The sequence below is a fragment of the Setaria italica genome, chromosome III (genome assembly GCF_000263155.2).
Source record: "Setaria italica strain Yugu1 chromosome III, Setaria_italica_v2.0, whole genome shotgun sequence".
Taxonomy (NCBI): domain Eukaryota; kingdom Viridiplantae; phylum Streptophyta; class Magnoliopsida; order Poales; family Poaceae; genus Setaria; species Setaria italica.
The window spans coordinates 10,822,116-10,840,654 of record NC_028452.1 but is presented as its reverse complement, the minus strand read 5'-3'; the positions used below and the strand labels follow the sequence as shown (position 1 = coordinate 10,840,654).

The 18,539-nt window shown below is 46.0% G+C and overlaps 5 protein-coding genes across 5 annotated transcripts; 2 read left to right on the top strand and 3 right to left on the bottom strand.

Annotated features, from left to right (window-relative positions):
* Positions 1-536: 536 nt before the first annotated feature.
* On the bottom strand, positions 537-2,321 carry LOC101753768 (ribosomal L1 domain-containing protein 1). The gene has a single exon (XM_004961197.3). The coding sequence runs from the start codon at positions 2,272-2,274 to the stop codon at positions 1,018-1,020; it is 1,257 nt and encodes a 418-aa protein (XP_004961254.1). The 5' UTR covers positions 2,275-2,321; the 3' UTR covers positions 537-1,017.
* A 214-nt stretch (positions 2,322-2,535) lies between these two features.
* LOC101753361 (cytochrome c oxidase assembly protein COX19) lies at positions 2,536-5,493 on the top strand. Its single transcript, XM_004961196.2, has 5 exons — positions 2,536-2,827; positions 3,513-3,619; positions 3,794-3,882; positions 3,959-4,056; positions 5,179-5,493. Exons 2-5 carry the CDS (start codon positions 3,610-3,612, stop codon positions 5,300-5,302), a joined length of 321 nt encoding a protein of 106 aa, XP_004961253.1. The 5' UTR covers positions 2,536-2,827; positions 3,513-3,609; the 3' UTR covers positions 5,303-5,493.
* Positions 5,494-8,273: 2,780 nt separating this feature from the next.
* On the top strand, positions 8,274-11,409 carry LOC101752668 (ninja-family protein 8). The gene is made up of 3 exons (XM_004961195.3): positions 8,274-8,573; positions 9,030-10,221; positions 10,716-11,409. The coding sequence occupies exons 2-3, from the start codon at positions 9,147-9,149 to the stop codon at positions 11,075-11,077; spliced, it is 1,437 nt and encodes a 478-aa protein (XP_004961252.1). The 5' UTR covers positions 8,274-8,573; positions 9,030-9,146; the 3' UTR covers positions 11,078-11,409.
* Positions 11,410-11,694: 285 nt separating this feature from the next.
* LOC101786816 (exosome complex component RRP41 homolog) lies at positions 11,695-15,266 on the bottom strand. Its single transcript, XM_004961193.3, has 11 exons — positions 15,121-15,266; positions 14,982-15,028; positions 14,799-14,859; positions 14,265-14,306; positions 14,116-14,183; positions 13,311-13,389; positions 13,199-13,235; positions 12,674-12,790; positions 12,497-12,582; positions 12,225-12,314; positions 11,695-12,070 (listed from the first exon to the last, which is right to left on the bottom strand). Exons 1-11 carry the CDS (start codon positions 15,175-15,177, stop codon positions 12,026-12,028), a joined length of 729 nt encoding a protein of 242 aa, XP_004961250.1. The 5' UTR covers positions 15,178-15,266; the 3' UTR covers positions 11,695-12,025.
* Positions 15,267-16,020: 754 nt separating this feature from the next.
* Positions 16,021-17,947, bottom strand: LOC101766616 (aldehyde oxidase GLOX). Its single transcript, XM_004963549.2, has one exon. It carries the CDS (start codon positions 17,887-17,889, stop codon positions 16,021-16,023), a length of 1,869 nt encoding a protein of 622 aa, XP_004963606.1. The 5' UTR covers positions 17,890-17,947.
* Positions 17,948-18,539: the final 592 nt, after the last annotated feature.

Here is an 18,539-nt window from a genome sequence, read left to right as displayed (position 1 = left end):
CACCTTACTGACGTCTCAAAGGAGCGTCATATTCAGGTGGTCAGATACACCACCAGACAGAATGAAATGCAAACATTCCAGAATGTTAGGGAAAATTTATGATCAATTCTGAGAGAGGGAGAGATTCGACAAAGCTGAATGCTTATGATGCTCGCACCAAAATGGTTAATCAGATTTTGCATGAAAAAAGTACATTGCCGGGATGAGAAAATGGATTTGCAAACAGAGAATAAGTCAGATAATAGTATCCAAAGATTGTCATTCCAGTATACAACTAGAGATGATTTGGGAGTATATGCATTGGTTTTTCTTGGCAGGATGTACAGCACGAATGAACTAACTCGTCTAAGATCAAGTATATGTGAAGTTTCTCCTTGGCAGCGCATGAATGAACTAACACTTGTCTAGGATCCTGGATCTTAACCACGACGTATTCAAATGGATGTAGGCATGCAGCCCAACAAAGTGAAAATATTCATCATATACGCTGTGTGAAGCAACAATATTGGTTCAGTGAATGAACAACATAGTTGTGTTGTGTAAAATCTGGATAATGGTGACATGCTAGGAGAAAGTACATAAGTCGATTATGCAAATAATGCTGCCTAATGTACTAAGAAGATAGGTCACAACTCACACGAGATAATTCAAAGAAGCCAGGGCAACACAAGTATCTCAGATGGACACAAAACTGTTACGATTTGAATGGGGTACATAGCTTAGCCAGAAACAGTCTCGCCACTCTTATAACCCAGAGGCTTGAGCTACTAAGCTAACAAAACCTGAAGAAACTTCAGAAGAAACCTCTGTGAGGTCAAACGTGATAGCATTCTGCGGTACAACTGATAGGCCATCTTCTCAAGTCAAACCTACCCGTACAACATGGAACCTGGACAGAAGATGATTCTTCCAGATAATGACTAACCCAGTTCATCAATTTTTGGAGTCTGCAACTGGCCTCAATGCAGAACAGGCATTTCCAGCAATAATATCAACTGTAACCATACTCTTACAGTCTTACCCTCTCCTTGTCTTCTTGATCTTGCCATCCAATTTCTTCCCCTTGCTCTTCTTGTCTTCCAGGCTCTCATCTACGCAGACTTCATCACCCTTCATGCTCTTCTTTTTCTTCCCCTCCTCAATCTTTCCTTTCTTATTCTTCTTATTGCCTATACTGGGTTCTTCCATCTCATTTTCCAAATCACGCTTGCCCTTATCTTTACCCTTCTTGCCAACCTTCTTCTCCTCATCGACAGAAACCACAACACTCTTCCTCCACTTCTTTTTCTCTGTTTCCACCTGAACTTCTCCCTGCATCTCAATATTCTTGATCTGATCCTTCTTATTCCTCTTCCTCTTGCCACTCTCATTGGCAACTCCCTCATCACCATTGGCTTCAGCATCCATCAGCGCCTTCTTCTTGTCAGTCTTCTTCTCCCTAGTCTCCAATTCCACAGTATCAATGACCTCCCCAGATTCAACATCCCCAGGCACCTCAATCTTCATACCCAACTCCGGCACAACCTGGTAAATTGGCAGGGCAACTGAATCCACAGCCTTCAGATGCAGCGCCCTAACGTTGGCCCACTTCTTTGGCACCTTTTCCACAGCTGCCTCCACCGCAGCCATCACATTCTCCACGATCTCTTCTTCATCCATATCCAGCCTACCCACTTTGATCCCCGAGCAGGTCCCCGTTCGCAGGTACAGAAAAGCGGAGCCCAGCACCTTGCGGACCTGCTCCGGCCACCCGACGCGGGTGAAATCGACCCCGATCGGAGCCTTCTTGGTGGAGTAGAACGCCTTCCCGAGGACGCGCGGCAGCAGCGGGAGGATGCCGCGGTCGGCGATGAAGAGGTCGTGGGAGGCGGCGAGGCGGCGGCGCGACTCGTACGGGCGGTAGTCCGTGCGGAGGGTGGAGAGCGGGATGACCTCGGAGACGGGGAGGCGGTGGAGCGACTTGGACGCATCGAGGAGGTCGGAGGCGGGCGGGGACCGCGAGTTGGGGCGGTCGTCGGAGATGACGCAGACGGAGGCGCCGTCGTGCCCGACGACGGGGTGCGGGAGCGGGAGTAGGCGCGGCCTGGTGGTCGGCGAGGCGGGGACGCGGCGGAGCGAGAGCTGGACGATGACGAGGTCGTCACGCTCGTCGGCGAGGAGGTTGGGGGGCGCCTCCTCGGCGCGCTTCTTCATCCACTTGGTCAGTGAAGCGACGGCGCCGGCCACCGTCTCACGGGGCACCGGGTGTGGCTTCTGTGGCGTCGGCGGCGACATGGCGGCGGCGCGACAAGAGAGCAAGGGGGGTTTAGGGTTTGATGCGCGATGGGAAGGGTACGATTTATACGACTGCAAAGCATTTGCTAGGATTGCTCCCTATGGCAAGCGAGTCCAAGAGACACGTTCGAAAATGTCAGCAACTGTATTTGGGCCAAACTCAGTACCTTCTTCTTTGGTTGGTGAGGAGCAAAAGCCGTAAAAGTCCACAAGAGGCCCAAAAACTCCGAAGGCTCAGCCTACACACACATTCCTCCCGTCACCAGACACCAGCCCAGCCCATCACACCTCCACTGAACGCGGCTCCCTCCCAACCCTCACGGTGGCAGCAGCACCGAGCGCGAGCGGCGACGGCCGACGGCGTCGAGGCGTGGGGGGCGGCTTTGCCGTCGCGCATCAGCCTCACGCTCAGCCACGCGACGCGTGGGCGTGACGGCACGGGAGTATCGCGGAGTTGGGCGGGGAGCGGCCTCCCCTCCCTACGGGCGGAGAGACCCTCGCTGCCGCGCCGCCGCGCATTCTCACAGTCACAGGCCCCAGGCGCTGCCGTGAGGTGTTGTTCTGTTCTCAGTCTCTCGCCGATCGCAGATTAGGCTTCTGTCCAGTTTGGATCGATTCGTAATAGATCTATTTTCTTGTCGATTTGTGAATGCAAGACCAATATCATATGAAGCTTTCGAACTAATTGTATTGAACCTGTATGCCTAATTTTCAATCTGTTATATGGGTGACCAACGATTTGCCTTCGATTCATAACGCACGCATATCATCCGGCATAATAGTTTATTCTTATTTGTTTGCTAGATCACAGACACTCGTGCACCCACATTGCTACTTTTGTGGATCCCTAGCTGGATGCATTTGTATGTTCCGATCTCTGGCTACTCCTTGTTTTAAATTTGGTCCTATCTCCATGGATGGTTTCAGTTGTTAAAACTTAAATGCATCTTCAGAGCTTCATGCATCCGGTGGTGGTTGTTTGTTGTAGCAACTTCCAGACTATTTACTTAGTCCAAAATGCATGTATTGACTATTCTATTGTTGTGATACTTGTCAATATTTTGGTTGTCACTGAAAGGTTGTCTAGTTGTCTTATCATCCGACAGTGTGTTTTGAATGAGTAAACATGGTACTAGTATACTCCACTTACCGGCTATGTTGTCCTTGCCAAATGTACCGTACAAATGGCACACATGCTACTAGTATGGTTGACCTGTGTCTTTATTGTGTTGTTGCAGTTTCAAGCATTGGCCACACGATTGCTAGACATTCGACCTTATTCTTGGAAGCCTTTGCTCCTGACTGCTCCTGATCGAAAGACTAACTTTTTGACAAATGAGTGCCGGTAAGGAAGGCTGACCACCTAATCTTTCTTCCTATCTAGTATTCATTGTTTTTGTTTGCATTAGGCATCTGTTACAAGTTTTTAGAGTGACATTTCCTCATTCCCTTGCTGTTATTCCAAAATTGCAGGATTATATTAATATGAAGATCTGAATAACAATCTGAATTGTCACAGGTGGTGCTTTTGGTGGAAATAGAGGGGTCAGGCCTGTACCTCCTGAAAAAGGTGTATTCCCATTGGATCACTTACATGAGTGTGACTTGGTAATGCTGAAGACTCTCTTTATCAATTACCACTGTCATTGTATGCTTGTTATGTGAGTGGTGACTGTTCAAACAGGAGAAGAAAGATTATCTTGCCTGCCTGAAATCTACAGGATTTCAGTCTGAAAAATGTCGACAGTTCTCAAAGAAGTATCTGGAATGTCGGATGGAGAGGTTAGTAGGCTTAGTTCTTATTATCTACATGCTAAATTTAAAGCTGTAAAAGTTATCATGATATAGATACGTAACTTCATTTCTTGGCATATCAATAATTTGCCAAACCTAGCGACAATTAAGTTTTATGCTTACAGGATAAAACTATAAAATTAATGTCCCAATAAGCTGTGCAAACATATTAATATGTATGGATTGGAGTCAAAGTATCAGTAACTATCAAGTTTCTGGATAGTTGCCTTATTGCTTGGAATTAATTCTCTGTCCTACAACCATAAATGCTTTCAGTATTCATTTCTTTTTTGACAAAAAACATTTTAACATGACTGGCAAATATGTTATTTTTTGGGCACATATTCAAGCTACATCATGTTCTGATCCATTTTCAGTTGTTGAGGGAAGTAACTGTTATGGCTACATTAGGCCCCATATGGATGTCAGGACTAATTTTTAGTCCTGGAATTTGACATGGACTAATCATGGTTAAATATGGACTAATTGCTGAACTAATTTCACTGATAGTGGCTAATTGGTGGTTAGATCCCATTAGTCCATGTTTAGCCCATAATCACACCTAGGACTAAACTTTAGTCCTCTACTTTTAGTCCATCCAAACAGGACCTTAGCCTTTGACAACCTAGTTTGGCCTCCCAGCATGTTCCTTTGTTTGCATCCTTGGATGCAACACATGTGCAGTGTGCCATATCGTCGTCAGTGTTTGGTGATTGAGTGAATCAATCAGTATGCCAACCACAAGTGGGCATGCAGCTACTACTTTTAGGGCACGTTTTGGTGCTGTACTGATTGTTTTGAGATAGTGTTTTGTTGTTTTATCTTCGAAATTCTTACTAGTCCTGGGGTGAGCTCTTAGTTGATCAGCAAGGGAATTGGCAAGTATGAGAGAGGACTCTCTCTGTCTCTCCGAGTTTCACCAACTTTGATTTTTGAAATTCAGCATCTGAGCTCATAACTAGGTGCACTTAGCATTAAAATGTTTGCTGGTCCATAACAAGATTACACTTTTTGCTTCTTCTTTTTCTGTTTGCTGCTGCTCTTTATATTTAAGATTTCAATGCATCGTTTCCATGTGTCGTGCTAAATCTCTGAATTTATCTTCCTCAGAAACTTGATGGCGAAGCAAGACATGTCAGAGCTTGGGTTCAGAAATCTGGATGAAGTGGATACAGCTCCTGACGATAGCGGCAAACTGGAGAGCCCTCCTAATGAATTCAAGAAGAAAACCTAGCTGTTTGATTTTGATGTAGCTTCTGTATGTTTTTGATGCAAGTTGTTCATCCAGGAGATTTGTCGAGATTTGAGAGCAAAGAAAGGTTTAATAAAAGAAAAATTGATAGCAAGTTTGTAACCAATGCTGAAACTTATCTATTTGCTGCTTTGACGTACGTTCCTGAGAATATATGATCGGGCTGCAGATTATATTGACCATAAACCGTTTATTCTATGTATCGGCGTTCTCTAAACTTGTTTAGGAGTGTCACATAGGTCCCTGAATTATTAAATTGCAGTTCCACGTTCTTAATTACTTGAATTAAAAAAGGTGTTACCTGAGGTCAAAATTTTGCTAATCAGTGTGTAACTGTTCATGTGGCATGCTAGCAACCACGTGACAACGACCCATCTATCTTGTCTCTCATTGAGCAACTCCTGGCAGGTAGGGCCGACACCTTCTAGATGCCGAGTAGGATGATCAACATGTACTAATATGCAATGTTTAGATCTCGAATTAACCACTTAGGGCCTATTTGGAACGTAGGAATGGAAAGCAAAGGAATGAGTAGAAATACAGGAAAGGTATAGGAATGAGGTTGCAAAACATAGAAATGTGGATAGGAATGAGGTTGCAAAACATAGGAATGAAAAACACAGGAAGAAAATATGAAGAGATGTTTGGAACTCAAGAATCCAAAACACATGAATAAAGGAATGTAGGAACCGTAAACTGATATTAATATATTAACAATCAACTAATTGATAGATGCTTACTATTATACTTGCAATATTAATTCTTTTATAACTAAGCAACATGGGATGGTTATGACTTCGTATGGCCATGGATGTTTGTGACAACTTTGATGATACCATGCATTGCTAATGCACAAGGCTAGATAAAGCATGATTAGGGAGGGAGAGTGCCCGCCAGCTTCCGTGGGAAAGTTTCCCATGAGCTCAGAGCTCATTTTCTCATTCCTCCAAAAGTACAGGTGCAGTTGCCATTCCTTTGGAAAGTTTTGTGCCAATTCCTTTGTTCCAAACGGTGAGAGAGAAGATAATTTCTATGAAATGAGTTTCCTGTACTTTTCCTCCATTCTTCCTACGTTCCAGACGAGGCCTTAGCAAGTTCAGGATAAGAAGCTGCAAAATAATAGTTTAGAGACTAAAGTGGCATCTCACGACAAATTCAGAGACATGTGAAATGCACGAACAGTCATTGAACATGTCATGAAGTTTTAGAGACCCACAAACTTGAAAACTCCAGATAAAGATTCATAAATTTATTAAAATGTATCATCCAATCCAAAGTACTAAAAATGTGTCATGAAGTTTGGACTCGTCAATATAAGATGTCCACACTGATGTGACACACCACCATCTAGCGCTATTTTAGAAACTTTGGACCTAGATGATACATCTGATAAGTTTAACGACTTGAATATTTTTTTTTAAAAGTTGACGGATCTGTATAATACTAGATCACAAGTTTAAGGGTGGTCTGCGCATTACACTCTTTAAAGACCTAAGCGACACCTTAAGACAAATTAGAATGACTGTTGCACAACTTTCCGGTGTTGTTTTGTTTGCGCTCTAATGAACCATACGAAATCAAAATCAAAATTTCGACACACTAAATTCAAAATTACCAAATTTTTTTTGACAATTTGACATAATTGCATTACACTTTGGAAAAAAAACCTTATATGAAGGGAAATAAAGCTACAGTCATTTCTTGTATATCTTTTAATTATGAGATTGCTATTAAAAGCTACAGCTCAACAAAACGGGTTGTTGCATCTTAGCATATTTGGCTGGCTGTCAAAAGTTGCCACAATTAAGATTAGACATGTGTTTGAAGGTGATTAACTTATGTCAAATTAAAGGTGTTTTTTTGTTGCCTTGACTAATTTAAGCTATGGTAAATTTAGGTGAGGCTATTGAATTCTGTCTGTAAAACTTATCAAATATGTGGTAACTATCTATAGGGTGGTATCTATAGGTGGTCAGCATACCACCTTAGTCTTATATACCTCATTAGGCGATGGGATTTTTCCTACACGTTGAATAAGTGCGATTAATATCATTGTTAAGCAAATCCATAGTTATTCTAGATAGAAATTATTTATAATCATTTTCTGCTCCTTTAATTGTTGATTTTAAACCTGATTATTATCCTCTCCCAAGGCCTATGCAGGAGCAGACACATGAGGGAGCTAAAAGCACTTTAGTCATCCTACCTCCCTTTCCTTTCATATTTGGAACAAGATCCATCGAGATCAACTTTTAGCAACAATAGAAACGACAAATTTTTCATCCCCTCCCCCTAGTTTTTTTTAACCATTCGATCCCCACAGCTCTGTGCAGTTTTGATGACGAATTTACCCTACATGACGCCACATCAATCGCGCACCCCGATCATCTTCTTCTAGAGCAATGTGTTGTCGAGGTTCTTGACAATGAAGAGGTTTGGGTCGACCTCATCGGCACCGTTAAGGAAGATATGGTTCCTAATGCGTTTCCCTCAAGCTCTATTGGCGAAATCCCATTGCTCAAGTAGTGGCGCTAACACTGTACCGATCAAGATCTACCCCTCCATCAGCGGTGGCGAAAGGATTAATTCAACATCAACCTCAAGCAGCTTACTACTTCGAGAGAAGATGATCCAGGGGATGGAGGAGCGGCAGCTTGTCGAACGGGGACGCTTTTGACCAGCTGTCATTGTTTTTATTTTTTTAAAAAAAAATAGTAGAAATTCATATTTTTCAAAAAAAAAGTATTTAGAGTACCTCCTGAATATCAATGCGATCCGATTTACCATCAGATATCAAATATGGTACTGTAAGCTGAAGTCGGCTGTTAAAATCGTGTTGCGAAATACGAAATTTTAAAAATTAATGGAGACCGAAAATTTTGGGTTAGAGAAAAAAAATTAGACTTATCGTACTTTGAGAGGTCATATGAACTTTCTTCCTGTTTTACCCAATTCCAACCGCTGCCTTTCCTCTTTCTTCTTGGCCTTCGCTGGTTTGCGCGGTTCTGCCATTGACGGTGTGCCTTCCCTCTCCCAGTCCCAGGTCCCAGCCGAGCCGAGCCAGTCTCTACTCGAAATCTAGAGGTCGACTCGCTGTTACCCCAGGTAGCTGACGACGGCAAGGGGGCAAGCCTCTCTCTCTCTCTCTCTCTCTCTCTCTCTCTCTCTCTCTCTCGGCGAGTCGGCGGCGATTACTGGGTGAGCGGCGCCATCCTCTTCGTCGGGCCCAGCGCCGGCGATGAGTATCCACTAGGTACGCCCTTCCATTCATTTCCCTTCCCTTCCCGCTGGCGAAATCGAGCTCCCCAAACCCTAATGTAAGCCAATTTTATTCGGATCTGTACGCATGTATTTCCCTAACTCCGATTCTTTGCAAAAAAAAAATAATAATATGTACACCCATGTACTATACTGGATCCGCCCCTGGTGCGATGGGGTTTATTTTCCAAATATGTTGATGAAGCCCCAAGTCCCAGTTTAAGTCCGTCCCCGGTGTGAAGGAGCGTTCTGACGAAAAACATAAGACATATTCCTATTCTAGGACATCGGGCCTTGGTTTCCTGTATAAATCCCATGATTTCCTGTGAAAATCTTGCAACATATATGAATGCTGTAAATGATTCTTAGTTAATCTATGTTTCCACCTGCCATAAGCTATCGAGTTACCGTAAAAATTCTGCCTCTCTCTTACCCAAGGTATTTATTGCAGGATGATGGTTTGAATGTCAAGGACTATACAATAGTGTGGTCTATGCTATCCTTAGTATGTTGAAGAAATAGTCTGTAACTAGGCATACATATCATTAGAATTAACCAATAACTGGAAATGGACGAGGAGAATGGCCTTGAGCTTAGTTTGGGCCTCTCTTTGGGCGGATCATCTGGGAAGGCTAAGGCTAGAGATGCTCCTCTAGAACCAAAAGCAGAACCTCAAGTGGAAGAAAGCAGTAGCAAAGGTGGTTCACAAACTCCTGATGCTCCTTTTGGAAAGTATTATCAAACAAACCCTGAGAACCAAGAACACAACAGTAAACAGAGGCACAGCCCTGTTGCACCACAATTTGGGAATTTCTGGGGACAACCAGGGAGTTCCTCTGCTCCAGTGGTAGATGGATCCGCCGAACCAGTGAGCCATCAGCCTCAGCTTCCCAGGTATCAAGATGGGAGGATGCCAAATAACAATGGAAATAATTCTGAGGAACAGAAGCCAGTCTCAAGTAACTGCAACTTGCTTTCTGAAGAGATGAGCTTTCAGAAGAAGCATCAGACAGCTGGTGACCAGCCTGATGCATTCAGTAAGAGCTCTGACGGGGGTGCGAAAAATGCACCTATCTCAATTAGTACTGATGATGGTTCAACTGGTGAAAATGAGGATGTTGCAGAGTCAGAAGCAGAAGGTTCAAATTCTTGGTTGGTTGCACAGCGTGAAGACAGTGCTAAGGGCTCTGTTGTTAACAAAGCATCCGATAGGAAAAGATCCGCTGATGATGCTGCCGTTGGTTTTCAAGGAAAGAGGCAGCCAAGTTTCTCAGGAAGTGAGTCGAGCTCAGGAAAGCTGCCACCTGGGAATCCATTATCTATGCAGGCATCAAATGTAGTGGCCGTGCCTTATCAAGTCCAAGCGCAGGTTTCTGGTCCTCCTACCATAACTAATGCACCGAATTTTCACCCGGTATGTCCAGTGCAGTTGAGGCCACCTACAAACGGTGGACTAGCTGTCCAGACAATGAATAGTGCCTCTCAGGTTGCTTTTGGTTATCCGGCAGTCCAGCTACCAACACTTGAAACGAGCTGTTCATGGGCTTTTGGTGCTCCGCCTCAGGCTTTGTCTTCTTTTACTGTAAAAGACAAAGCTGAGCAAACAGGTTCCAAGCAAGCTGATGATGGCAAGAGACCCCAAGGTTAGTGCTTGCGCTCCTTTCCCAGACAAATAGGGGGAAAGAAAACTCCTTGTGTTTTTGGTTTTTTTATGTTTATTGTTAACAGTAAAACAGATTCGATACAAAAGAAAGTAAGAGTTAAATGCTTGATTGGTATATAACCTGTGTCTATTTAGAAATACATTTTAGAGAAGATTTAACATCTGGTTCCATCCCAAGGGTCCTTCTTGGTTCCACAATGCATTTGGTATGGTTGAGACCATACTGGTGGCATGTCATTATGCTCATTTATTACAATATTATGATGGCCTCGTTTGAGATATTGGACCAGTCTTTTCTTTATGTATGGCCTGCTAATAATCTGGTAATACAAAATGAAACATACTGCAAGATAATTCCATATTGAGCTTGTGTGCATTTGTTATGTTTGCTTCCAAAATTATCCATGCTTGTTTGAATGTTTTGCCAGTTGATCATATGGACCGTCGAGACTGATTTGTTTTGCTTTTTTGCAGAGGCAGGTGCTTCTTCGTCCGCTCACGTGGAAGATGAGAAGAAGGCTGAGAGGGTGCTCCCTCTTATGGGTTCTGCTATAAGGCCAGGCATCGCACCAAATGTCAAATTTGGAGGGTCTGGATCCTATCCTGATCTTCCTTGGGTTTCTACCACTGGTACTGGACCAAATGGCAGAACCATATCAGGTGTAACATACAAGTTTGGTAGAAATGAGGTGAAGATAGTATGTGCCTGCCATGGCACTCACATGTCCCCGGAGGAGTTTATGAGGCATGCAAATGCAGATGCTCCAGCCCAAGAAAATAGTGAAACTTTACCAGCATTCCCTGTCGGCAACCAAGCAGCTTCTGCTGAAAACTAATTTGCCGGTTTCAGAGAGAATGACAAATAATTGCTGCCCCATTTGTGTCTATATCACCAATTCATTGCATCACTATCAGTTCATCTCATAAGGTATTTATTATGCAAGTTTAGACGCTTGGTATTGAACTTTGTTTGAGGACAAAAATTGTGTATTTTTAGCTCTTTGTATCTTCAAGCAAGATTTAGCTAGTTCTGAGTTCCTTTCGAGCCACGTCGAGAATTGAGATGCTAAACCACTCGGTGGTAAAGCAGAATATTCAGCACATTATTTGAACTAGATAATTACTTTGGAAGTTTATCTAGTTTTCTTGGGATGAGTTCTATGATTCATTCTGCACGTTATTTGAACTAGATAATTTGGAAGTTTATCTAGTTTTCTTGGGATGAGTTCTATGGTTCCAGCTATCCGTTCCATGATGCTGCATTTTTATTCATTTCGAGTCAACTCCATATTCCAAATTCGTATTCCCATCAGCATCTGAATGATGGCAGTATCTTGGCACAATTATAGATCCACAAAATTTTGAGCAAAAACATGTTGCTATTAAGACATTGATATCTTTGAGCAGACGGGTGCAATACAAACTGACGAGCGCTGAGATAATCAGCATACAATGTCACGTTCAATTTGTATCCGTTAATTAAAATTGTCAAGGAGAAACAAATCCGAATGGTTGCTTTTGTCCATCATAATTAATTATATTTTGTTAACAAGCTACCTTAAGCAACTTGGAAGTTCGTTGGAAGTTCGGTACAAGAAACTCAGGAATTTCCTGTCCACTGCACTGCGCCAAATCCATTCATCCAACCAGCAAGCCCATTACACAATGAGTTGAGGCCACTAGTCTTCCTACTCTGTCGAGTAAACATATAAATGCAGTGTTACACAGATCAGTCCAGACTTCAAATGTTACACGAGCGGGTAGATGTGATTCGCCTCTTATGGTTAACCACGCTGACACTCCAGCCGCTTTGTGTTCTCCAACAGCACCTGTTTCAAAATGACAGCGACCAATCAACATATGACATTGGGCATTCATGGGGCATTGAGAAGTTCCAATGTGTCAATAAAGTCAACGTAAACAGAAAACAAGCTAAATAAACTGCAGACAGGAATAATGGAAGAGCAACAAAAAGTTACGTACCTCTCGGATGTAAGTTGCAATTGCTTTGCACCCTTCTATGGCAAGTCCCATTACGTTTTCAAATGTATCCATTGCTAATTTTGCATCCATCTGGGGGAAAAAAAAACTTTTCAGCTGCTTCCTTTTGGTGATAGCGAAAGGTATATAAGAAAATGATAGCACACAAAAGAAGTATTTCACAAGAGAGAAAAATTGAAATGTACAATTTTGTTGTGCACACAAACAGACTAGAGTTAAGAAGTTGGAACAACAAGAGTGCTTGACCCTTTTACCTGCAGAAGAGTCACTTTGTCCATTTTTGCAAGAATACCAACTGTGACATCTGCACCCCCAGCACTGTCTTCTAAGTAATTAAGATCTGATAAAGCACATTAGAATAATTTTGAGTTCTGTCTGTACCATAATATTCTTAGCTTATCAAAGATATGAAAAAAATAATTGTGTCTTACCGAGCAAAGGAGTAGAACACAGATACCCAGCACTACAAGATGTGACAATGTCTCGCATTGGAATCCCGGCATCTGCAAGAGCTAGTGTTGCAGCATTGATGCATGCTGACCTTGTTCCTGTTATACACAAGGTCATGGTCATGACTGTCATGCTCCAGATAGCAATCAATTTTAAGCATAAAGTATGATTAAATTATTTCAAGCAAGCAAAAAGAGCAATATACCATAGCATGACTGAGTAATGCAGCAGTAAAGAATAATATGCTATAGCATGACTGAGTTAAATGGCTAAGGAGAAAGGGCACACATCAGAATTGGTATACATTCTCCATCATGCTGCCTCATCATGCAGAGCATAAATCTAGATTAACTCGGTCTATGGAAAATAAGTAGAGTTGCTTGGCTTCATTTTAGGACAGAAAGAAAAGAGAGTCCATTTCAGAATAAATAATAGAGGGGTCCTGGGAGTAAATACAGCCTGGAGGCAACTTAAAAAATCTGAAAGTAGGAAGGTAGCACACTTACCACCATCAGCTTGAAGAACTTGGACAAATATATCAATCTGCAATCAAGTATAATCAGCATTGGAAGTTGGCACTGATATCATTTAAAACTGAAGTTTCTTAAAGGATATCACCTGTGAACGTGGCATTAAATGAGTTAATATGCTTGCCTCCATTGTCTGTCGAATAACAAGAGAAATTTCCGTTGATCGCCTGCCAGATGATTGTAGCTTTAGTTTACTACTATAGTAATATGGGAAAACAGACGCCATGTAAATTCCTGCAACCTGAATTCACTTTGTACACTGGGTGTTCACCTCCAAAGCACTAAAGTGAGTTAACAAAACTATACTGCAGCACTATTTGCTTATGTTACGACTCTTGAAAATTCCTGATCTTAATAATGACTTAAGTTATTGATGTGGCAGAGAAGTGCGGAATTAGGCAATGAGATGGAGGTTCACCCTCTCAAGGAAGCCCTGAACTACTGGTTTAGATTAATTAGGGATAAATCTTTGCTTGCCAAATTCAATAACAGATGCCCTTGATGTTGATCTCGGTGCCTAACAAACTGACTAATAAAGAAGCTAAATTTCTTCTGAAGAACCAAAACAAACCAACTAACTAATCTCATTGCCAATCATCTGCTGCAGTTGTGGGCACCTGGCTGGTGGTGTCACACTACTTTGATCGAGGGTCCTTTACTAGGTAATTCAATCGTATTTTGAAAATACTACCCTCAAATCAGAAGGCAGAAACAATACAAAGACATGTCAAAAACCCAAGATGTAGGGAAAAGAAGCTTGTTGACTAGGTAAATAGAAAAATAATATACATTTTTCCATGTCAGAAGTCTGTTTTGATAGAATATGAAACTTTATCGTAAATGCAGAAGGACTGGACTGTTATTTTTAATCAATTGTTCAAGTAGGAACACACCTGTCACCTTTTGGCTTTCTCCTCCGATCTCCTGTACTAAATTCTGCCATCCTATACTCACAACGAACCTGCATACAGAGCTCACTTATGAACAGGTCATAAGGGAGGACCTCTAACTAATGAATGCACTTGGAGCAGTGAAACTTTACCAAAGCCTCTTTGCTGTTTACTTGCTGACCTTTGTTCTGGACCTGGATGAGCAAAACCAAGAGCATGAAGTTTTAATTAGACAGCATTTAGTTTCACCGAAAAGTGAACATATCTCCCTGAAAACATAATGCAGGACAGGGTTCCCTGGTGCTGTGTGCAGTCCAACAGGAAAGAACGCAGATAAATTCGAATTTTCAATTTCCATAATTCTAAGTTCTCCAGATACCTCACTGTGGATGAACATGGCATGTCCTACTGCCCATATGCCATTATGGATCCTAACGGTTTTCAAACATGTTTTATGCATAGCAGGGAAAGTAAACAACAAACCAATTTTCCCATATAATTCCCACTTTCTCTCAAAAAGACACAAGGCGAAGCAATGTTGATTTAGAGAATTCAACTAGAGATCACAACTACACCAGTAAATGAAAATCCCCTCTAAGGAGCATTTCCTCAGACATGCCGTGCACATGACCTATCCACATGCACACGGAACCACACAAATCAGAGTAGGGATCTATGGGAATCACCTCTCGAGGACCATAGACAGCGGCGATGACCCTGGTATTGCCCATCTCGAACAGCGCCGACCTGCGCAGAGCAACAAACACCGGCAAAATCCGATCAAAAGCGAGCACCGCACATCTATAAGCAAAATTCCATCGAAAGCAAACACCACCACCAGAATCGTATTCGACTGTTGGTTTACTCACCCGTCGGCCCGCGCGACGACGCCGACCTCGCCCTTGAGCTTCCGCATCTGCGCGAAGTCCAGCAGCAGCGCCGAGTGAGATTGGGTTACGCGTGAACCGTGCGATGTGGGGCGGTAGGGAAAGGGGAAGTGGGCGTCACCTCGTTGGGGCGGCGACCGTCAACGCGGAAGCCGGTGAGGGGGTCCACGTACTCCATCGCCGGGTTCGCTGCTCTCTCTTCGTGCTCCGGCGAAGCGCCGCAGCGGCCGCGGGCAAGGGTTTATTGTGGGGGTTTCCTTCTGTTCAGAGTTCAGACCTGTGTGCGCGGATGTGCCTTTTTGGTCGAGAGCCAGGCTTGAAAGCCCAGCTAGCCCAAGTCTGCTCATGCTCTCTTACTAGCCGGGCCTGGAGCCCATTGGATCGATCTCTATGTCGTGATCGATATTTCTTAACATTCAGTTTGATGAGTGGAAATGCACAAGCCATTCAGTAAATCATGGATTTCGAACCTGCTGCAAAAGTCATTCAGTAAATCATGGATCAAACATACAGATAGCTGCACCAAGATTGGCACTGCGAGCTGAGCGGCTGCAATACTACACATAGTACTCGATAAGTCCACATTGACGGCCTTGGAGTTATTTTTGATGATCGATTGCTATAAATCAATGCCATGCTAAAAGATACGAATTTATTCATATAACTTTATGGGTGCATTATTATACATATAGTGCGACTAATTTTTGTAAAAAATTATTAAGTCCAATATTTCAAATATTATACGGCTTATAAAGTAGGAGTAGCAGAAAGAGTAGCACAACAATCTTCTTGTTTTTTTTTAGGAACCACAGCAATCTTTTGAAGATCGAGATACCATCCGTTTGCACGCATGTTCTAGGCTTCTTGCGCTAGCTCGCCGCGTTGATGCAATCAGCCAAGCATGATCACAAGCACACAGTGGTAATCCGTTCAATCTGATTCCCATAAACATCGATCCCTACATTAAATGGATCACGACCCCAGGGCGATGCTCGTCGCAACTCCCAGAGCGGAATTTCATTCACAGAATCTTCACCCACGCAGCCACGCTCGGCACGCCCTTGGCCACCACGAACACCAGGTAGTACCCCCGCGGCGCGAGCTCCGGCTTCCCGGGCGCGTCCACGGTCACCGTGTAGCTCCGCCCCTCCTCCCTGAACGCGGTCACGGACAGGATCAGCAGCCGCTGGTTCATGGAGTAGCCGTGCGTGGTGAAGGGCGGCGCGTACATGGTGACCTTCACGTCCGCCTCCCCCACGGGCTCGGAGGGCATGGAGAATCGGAACGTGAACGGGGACCCGTACCGCATCCCTCCCGCGGGCACCGACGCTGCGTCGATCACCGGCCGGGTTGCGGCGTGATCCTTGCTCAGGTACGGCGGGCAGAACCGCTCCACGCGCACCTCGGTGGGGAAGTCCACGTCGCTGAAGTTGTAGGCGGTGTTGGTGTTGCCGCCGGCGACGAGCACGGTGGCGTCGGGCAGCACGGCGCTGGTGGAGTGGTACATGCGCGCGATGGTCGACGACGCCAGCGCCCGGAACCGCGACCCCTTCTCCTTCCGCGGCGAGTACAGGACCGGGGTGAGGACCGGCTGCCGGCCGAAGCCCCAGCCGGCGCAGCCCTTGGCGGCGCCGTTGAGGAGCAGCAGGTCGCCGGTGGGGAGGATGAGCATGTCGCCCATGACGCGGCCGACGGGCATGTCCTCGGTCTCCCACTGCGCGTCGAGCGCGGCCAGGTTGATGCGGGCGCAGTCGCGGAGCGCGGGCAGGAACGTGTTGTTCTCGCCGAACCTGAAGGCCTTCTTGAACGTCCCGCCGCAGATGATGACCACCGGCTCGGGGTCGGCGCCGCCGGTGGCGTTGCGGAGGTCGAGCGGGAGGAGCGCAGACATGGCGGACGCCGGGTAGTTGCGGCTCCCACCGCCCAGCTGCGGGAGCTCGCGCACGATCCTGCCGGCCCTGTGGTCGAAGATGACGGAGCGGTTGTTGGCGAAGAGGAAGAGCTCGCCGCTGGGGAGGAGGTTCGCGAACGGGTACAGGTTGTTCTCGACGTCGTCGGTGGTCTCGCGGAGGAACGGCATGTAGGTGGCCCTGTCGTTGGTCCTCCCCGGCATCGGGACGAGCTCGGAGCTGAAGGCGCGGCGGCCGCCGAACACGATGAACCGGCCGTCCGGGAGCACCAGCGTCGTCGCGTACCACCTCCCCTCCGCGAAGCTGTTGGGGTGCTCCAGCCAGTCGCAGGTGTCGCACGGGCTCAGCACCCTCACGACCTTCTCGCCCTCGAAGTAGCCGCCGGTCTGCACAAGGTTGCCGTCCGCGTCGAACGCGCCCGACGAGCACCAGGTGTCCGTCAGGATCTTGAGAGGGCGGAGGCCGCCGGTGTGGTAGTCGAACTCGACGGCGTGCGCCCAGCAATCCATGGTGCCCTCCTCCTTGGCGCGCGGGTCGATGCGGCAGTTGTCCTGGGGCAGCCGCATGAGCGACCGGCCAGTGGTGCTGGTGTCGAACATGACGGCCCTGCCGTGGCGCATGAGGACCATGTGCATGGCCGACACGCCGGAGTTCTCGCTGACGATGGTCCACTCGCCGACCGGCCCGCCGCCGGTGTCGGCGGCGAGCTCGACCGTGTCCTGCGCGGCCTTGCTGGGCGGGCCCGAGGGCGGCACCCTGGTGAGGCCCGTGGCGGTGGCCGGCGCGGCGCCCTGCTCTTCGTGCTCTGTCTGCGTCGGCACCGCCTGCTCCTGCGAGCCATCGAAGGCGTTCTGGAAGAAGTCGTCGCTCTCGGAGCGCGGGCGGAAGATGTTGAAGATGTCGAAGAACGCCTCGCCGGAGGAGGCCAGGAGGAGGAGGGCCACGGCGAAGGCCGCGGCGCGGGGCAGGGAGTACCCCATTATTATTGCGGCGGCGGCGGAGAGGTCGAGGAGCTGATCTCTCCCTTCCCTCCGGCCTCCTCCCGTGACCGGCCCAGCTAGAGCGGGATCGCTACCTCCCTCCTCAGCATGCTTCTCTTTTTTTTGGAAGCTTAAAGCTCCTCCACTAATTATTTCGGCGCCTAAATTTGGGTCGTCTTCAAGCTCGCCGGCCGCGGTTTCTAGCCCCGCTGGCTGTGCACATAACTGGCGCCGAGCGCTGCCGGTTTGCACCATTCTCGCGGGGGGCATGCGCAACGGCCGTTCAAATATAGCGGGAGCCACCTCGTCGTTAACCCGGCCAGCTCGAGGAGAGGATGCCATGTGTTGCACTTGCACGCGTAAGTGGATTAAATTGCACCGTCGATCCTCAAACTTGGCAGTGTTATCTAGGCTCCCGAACTTCTAAAAAATTGCATATTCAAATTTCCAAACTTGCTAATTAATTCGCGCGAGGTCTAAAATCTACATAACCTGTGTAAATTGCATACGTGATATGCTAACGGTACATTAACATGGACCCGACATTTAAGGCCCACATGCCAGGTCCACCTATCTTCTCTCTATTCTCTCTTTTCCTCACGTATGTTTCTCTTCACACGCACCGCTTACACCGGGAGGAGATCCCTTGC

What these genes read in the sequence shown, in the direction of transcription:
- LOC101753768 (XM_004961197.3), bottom strand. Translation starts at nt 2,274, where the DNA reads ATGTCGCCGCCGACGCCACAGAAGCCACACCCGGTGCCCCGTGAGACG.
- LOC101753361 (XM_004961196.2), top strand. An exon ending in ACTTACATGAGTGTGACTTG is followed by an intron (nt 3,883 to 3,958) that starts GTAATGCTGAAG and finishes CTGTTCAAACAG; the next exon opens with GAGAAGAAAGATTATCTTGC. An exon ending in CTGGAATGTCGGATGGAGAG is followed by an intron (nt 4,057 to 5,178) that starts GTTAGTAGGCTT and finishes TATCTTCCTCAG; the next exon opens with AAACTTGATGGCGAAGCAAG.
- LOC101752668 (XM_004961195.3), top strand. Translation starts at nt 9,147, where the DNA reads ATGGACGAGGAGAATGGCCTTGAGCTTAGTTTGGGCCTCTCTTTGGGC. An exon ending in TGATGGCAAGAGACCCCAAG is followed by an intron (nt 10,222 to 10,715) that starts GTTAGTGCTTGC and finishes GCTTTTTTGCAG; the next exon opens with AGGCAGGTGCTTCTTCGTCC.
- LOC101786816 (XM_004961193.3), bottom strand. Translation starts at nt 15,177, where the DNA reads ATGGAGTACGTGGACCCCCTCACCGGCTTCCGCGTTGACGGTCGCCGC. An exon ending in GTGTTCTACTCCTTTGCTCG is followed by an intron (nt 12,583 to 12,673) that starts GTAAGACACAAT and finishes GTGCTTTATCAG; the next exon opens with ATCTTAATTACTTAGAAGAC. An exon ending in TTGCAACTTACATCCGAGAG is followed by an intron (nt 12,071 to 12,224) that starts GTACGTAACTTT and finishes ATTTTGAAACAG; the next exon opens with GTGCTGTTGGAGAACACAAA.
- LOC101766616 (XM_004963549.2), bottom strand. Translation starts at nt 17,889, where the DNA reads ATGGGGTACTCCCTGCCCCGCGCCGCGGCCTTCGCCGTGGCCCTCCTC.